Source organism: Limulus polyphemus, unplaced genomic scaffold, assembly GCF_000517525.1.
Source record: "Limulus polyphemus unplaced genomic scaffold, Limulus_polyphemus-2.1.2 Scaffold2298, whole genome shotgun sequence".
In the NCBI taxonomy this organism is placed as follows: Eukaryota; Metazoa; Arthropoda; class Merostomata; order Xiphosura; family Limulidae; genus Limulus; species Limulus polyphemus.
This window is the reverse complement of record NW_013667908.1, coordinates 174,438-180,194: the sequence shown is the minus strand read 5'-3', so window position 1 is coordinate 180,194 and position 5,757 is coordinate 174,438. Positions and strand designations below refer to the sequence as shown.

Sequence of the window (5,757 nt, the reverse complement as noted above, 5' to 3'; positions counted from 1 at the left end):
TAACATACTATTAATAAGTTACTATATAGTTAAATAACTAATATACTAGTAAATAAGTTAATAGTAAGTAGTAAGTAGTATATATATATATATATATATATATATATATATTGTCATGCTTACACACAAATCTAACTTTCCAATTTTCAATCCAAGATGCCACCATCATTCTTTTGTTCAGATTACAATGCCAATACATTGCAAACATAGGTAACTATTAAGTGAAATTGCATTTTTATGTCACTGTATTTATGTATTTATTTAAAAAAATAAACTCCTAAAATCAATCCTATGGAAGAGTTAGAACTAAGCCCAAATTTCATGTCATGTTAAACACTGACTTACAGCCCACTCTGTAGTAAGAGGGTTGGGTAATATTAAAAAACAAACATGTATATTGTAGTGTAGCATACATAACTTGTGAATTTGCATACACTTGTCGTGATGTAAAACTATGAAAATGCGTATGTATCACACTTAAGACATAAATAAGAATGTATGTAATAAAAGTCTTCTGTTTAAATAAAAAATTTATTTTAAATTTATAAATTATCTCTGCAAAAGTAGGAGACTGATCAATCTTACATGCAGAAGGAAGAGTGAAAAATGGAATGCAAAAGACAAGGCAAAGTGTTGAATTCAAAAACAAAGAACTTGCATCCAGGATAATCTTAACTTCGATGAAAACTAGTATCATATTGAGAGAATCTAAGACACAATAGGTAAAATACTTACGTGTAGAAACAATATCCCATAGCAATAACTCCAAAGATAGCAGCAGCTCCACATCCAGCAACAATAGCTGTGTATATCAAAAAGAAAATCTTGGTTATGGATCAGAATACATTACAGTATTTAGAATAAGCATGTATGCACAGCATGAACTCAAAATATGTCCTCAATTAGACATCATAAAAAGCCACCTGTGATTCTTGGTGTCATTATTACACAAGTCATAAACATTAAATACCCATGGTCAACAGAAATATTATTGAAGTAGTGTTCACCTTACCAGATGACATTCTTAATATTTGTGATTATTGCCAAAAATGATTTTAAAGTATTGCAAGATACATCATAACATGGAGTGAAGCACTGTAACTCTTTAAGACTGTTTAATGCATGGAAAGATACTGATAAATAATCTATCTGCTTATACATGTATATATATATATATATATATATATATATACACACACACTTTAATATTATATTAACAACTGATAGTCTTTGACTGTCTGAAAACTTGAAATGCTTTAGTAAAGAAAAATAGGTTTACAAAATATTTTACTGTCACCTGTTACATATCCAGGAAGAAAAACTAATAACAAAGCAATGTGCCTCAGAAAAAACAACACCAATGGCCAATAGAACTTTTTCCACACAAATAATGCTAAAAAAATTTTGGTGTTATAATGAAATTATCAAGATATGATTTAATTCAGATATACTGTTTTTATTATGTTAAATATTCAAAAACATTTAAAGATTCCATAGTATTAAATTGTATAATTACAACTATTTATGCCAATTTCTTCCATAAAGTGTGCTCCAAAACTGTGATGAAAATTAGTTATGGAATCTTTCTTGTGAAGGTTTAGACACACATAAGCTACGTACACTTTAATGAAGGGATTATAACAATTTGCATAGGAATGTGAAAAAGTAGTAATTCAACATTATACCTGAAAACAACTATGTGACCTTTGCAAAAATGAGAGGTTTCTCAATCTTACATGTAGAAGGAAATGTGAAGGGTTTAATGCAAGAAACAAGGCACAGTGTTGAAGTCAAAAATAAAATGGAGTACTTTAATTCTAATAAGTAGAGAGAAAAAAGAAAGTCGAACAATGAATTGTTAAAGTGGCAGAAAATTAACTAAAATAAAAGGAAATAGTTACATTGAAGTATATGCGATCAACATAGAAATAGTTTCAAAAGAAGAACAGAAATACTACAAACTAGTTTTGGCCCTCTAGAAAAGAATGAACTGCTATCCATAAAGATCAATCCAACTTCTCAAAAATGCCAAACTGCATATTACAAAGCACATCTTCCTTGCAGCTGAGTAATAAGAAAAGGTCAACACGATGTGGAAATATCCCTGTTCCATGTGATAATCATAAGATATTCCTTAAACACAAGGTCAAGAAGGACACAACATAACTGCCCCACAAAACAGTAAATATGTTCCTTGCAGTCTAGTCACAAAAAGTTACTCCTTAGGTTGAATCTATCAAATGACCTCTACTAGATTTAGTGTTAAAAATCTGAACTCAGAGCAGTTTAAGAATTTTGTAAATAAGAAACATAGTATGGGAGAGTAAGATACGTAGTATTTGCATCCTGCAAATACAAGTTAAATTCTCAAATAAAATTTAGAGTTGAGAGTTGAATTTGATACACTGAGATTATAAATTGAAAATTATTTTATAGCCAGCTTCCACAGCTAATGATTGCTTTTATGTAAAATGTATTAAAAACTGTATATGATTATACACTGTTAAAAATACTGTTATAAAATATGTTAACCATCTATCTCAGATTATCAGTCATGTGATCGGAGATGTAAATTATTAACCATTCAGCCTAAACTATACATAGTCTCATACAGTTATCTCTCAGTCATCAATTTAAAGGTAATTACAAGATACTTTAAGTTGTTTATGAACTATGACTAGACCTCAGATAAAACATTTGGATATTTTACTCATGTGAAGAGCTATTGAAGAAATAGAAGACAGCCATTTATAGCAACCTGTTTAAAATTTGCTTGAAACTGCTTTTAAAACAATGATGTGGTTGTCTGGACATCTGGCTTTTAAAACAATGATGTGGTTGTCTGGACAACCATCCACAACAGATGCAGATAACGGCTACCTGTTAATTCTTGTTTGCTGCAATTATAGGGTACAGGCTCCAAGACTGAAATGGACGCCATGTCAATGAACAAATGATTCAAAACAACATTCACGAGGGCAACCTGCATGCCAGACACCTAGTGTGATGCAAAGCAGATGATCTCAAATGTTTCCAAGTACATATCCAATGAACCAGCAACATGTGGAGCAATAGTATGTTCACAGATGAGACAAGCTTTACCTTGCAGCTAAATAACAAGCCTATATTCATTTGTAGAGAATTTAATACAGAATTGTGATGTACATGGCAGTGGTAGAAGTATGATGCAAACAGCATTAAGTATTTCTGAACTCAAAATATCTTATGGAATGATACCACTAATGCTACATGACAAGGATCCCATCCTACCATCTCTTTGTGGTATCACATGCAGGTGTATTTGGCCCTGACTTTAGTCTAATGGGTGATAACACACCCACCTTCTTAAAGCTTGTTAATACATTTCATAAAGAAGAAACTGACTGAAAAAAATGGCTTTCATGCTCATTGGGCTTGAGTCTCATCAAGCACGTAAGAGATGCTATTGAGATGATGCATGACATTCTGACAGGAGATTAACCTTAAAGATTCCCTAAAAACAGTTTTTACAAAAGAGAGGTCAACAATAGCTCGGGACCTTATCATCAGTCTGACTTTAAGCATGCAACATTGGTGCTAGGCTCAATTTGTTTTTCTTAGTGATCATACTCTGTAATGAAATGTCGCAAACTGGAAAGATGCAAAATCACATCTACCAAAATGGTCATATATGAGTGTAGGCTGAATGGCCAATCATTTTTAGTTTACACATGACTGATTAACAAGTACTTGGTTTGCATAAAGATAAATTCCAAATATCCTACAATTATTTTGAGTAGAATTAATTTAACAGAAGATACTGTAGTGGGGAAAAAATGTTTCAGAATATTCCCCTAGCTGAAGAGAATGAAAACAACTTTCTCATAATAATGATAATTTTGGTTTGTATAATACATACATATACATATCTATGGCTAGAGCTGAGTGATTAACTCAATTAATTGATTACCTACAAGCACCGATGACATTGATTAATGCCACTTAAAATAACCAACTAATCACAATTAAATCAATTAGTGTCATGCAAACAATCAACTAATTGAAATTAATGTTTCTGATTATTACTGTTTTAATTATTCCCACTATCCAATAACCAAAATATTGACATTATTTCTTATTAGCAGAAGGTTTTGTAATATAACTGAATAATGTTCAACTCACATAAATAATCAACTAATCAAAACCAGTTTTTTCTGATTCAGTTAATCAAAATATCCAACTCTCATGTGAGAATAATCAGTAAGTTGAATGTAATCAATTAATGAGCCTGATGATTAATCAATTAGAAAATCCACTAATCGCCCAGCTCTATATTTAGAACATTTGTACACTTTTAAAAGAGAAATTATGAAACAAGTACACTTTATAACCAATAGGAATCACAGTTAATAAAGACTACTAGTCACATGTGTTACAGGAACAATTGTGTTTACATCAAATCTTCAAATATTTGAGCTAGCAAGATACCATGATCATTGGCAATTTTTAAAACTATTTATGTTAAAAACTTATCATTTGAGCATCACAACACCAAAATAAACATGAAAACGATACTGTTACAACTTTTCCACATATTATTTAAAAATAAACATGAAAATGATACTGTTACAATTTTTCCACATATTATTTAAAATTAAACATGAAAATGATACTGTTACAACTTTTCCACATATTATTTAAAATTAAACATGAAAACGATACTGTTACAACTTTTCCACATATTATTTAAAATTAAACATGAAAACGATACTGTTACAACTTTTCCACATATTATTTAAAATTAAACATGAAAACGATACTATTACAACTTTCCACATATTATTTAAAATTAAACATGAAAACGATACTAGTACAACTTTTCCACATATTATTTAAAATTAAACATGAAAACGATACTGTTACAACTTTTCCACATATTATTTAAAATTAAACATGAAAATCATACTAGTACAACTTTTCCACATATTATTTAAAATTAAACATGAAAATCATACTAGTACAACTTTTCCACATATTATTTAAAATTAAACATGAAAATCATACTAGTACAACTTTTCCACATATTATTTAAAATTAAACATGACAATGATACTGTTACAACTTTTCCACATATTATTTAAAATCAAACATGAAAACGATACTGTTACAACTTTTCCACATATTATTTCACATACTGAATATCACTTTGATGACAATAATGTAATTTTTTTGAAAAACTTATCAACTACACTTGAACAACAAAAATCCATCACATTTTCTCAGTATAATCAAAAATGTGATTAGTCATATATATATACATATCATGTGAACATAAACATTATCAGGGCAATTAAGTTAATATTTACACCAAAAGGAAGGGCTGCATTAGAAACAGCAAGACCAAAACTATGGTGAAATAGAACACATTTATAATGTAAAACAAGCCTTAACAAAATGCTGCACAACAAAAACAGTCACCAGGGCATAGGCTATATATAAAGTTGTTATAAAATATGTCCTCGTTTTTGGAGGTGACTGCAGAAGTAGGACCCACACAGCAGTAGGGATACACCATCTATCAAATGGGTCACGGGTCAAAGGCCCTGTCATCGCATTTGTTAACTCATATTAAAAAATTTATTGAACTATTATTTCATGAATTTATGTCTATAAGTTTGGTATAAAACTGTATTTTGTACTTCAAATTTTAGTATAATACATTACCCAGTTTCTTAATTTAGAAGTAAATATTGAAAAAACACAGTTAAACATCGATTT

The 5,757-nt window shown here is 29.8% G+C and overlaps 1 protein-coding gene across 1 annotated transcript in view; it reads right to left on the bottom strand.

The window, feature by feature from the left end:
- LOC106466550 overlaps nt 1-5,757 on the bottom strand; it is a 27,153-nt gene that overhangs the window by 10,251 nt on the left and 11,145 nt on the right. The window contains exon 3 of the mRNA XM_013926842.2: nt 736-802. Within this exon, the coding sequence (XP_013782296.1) occupies nt 736-802 (67 nt within the window). The remainder of the gene's footprint in view (nt 1-735; nt 803-5,757) is intronic.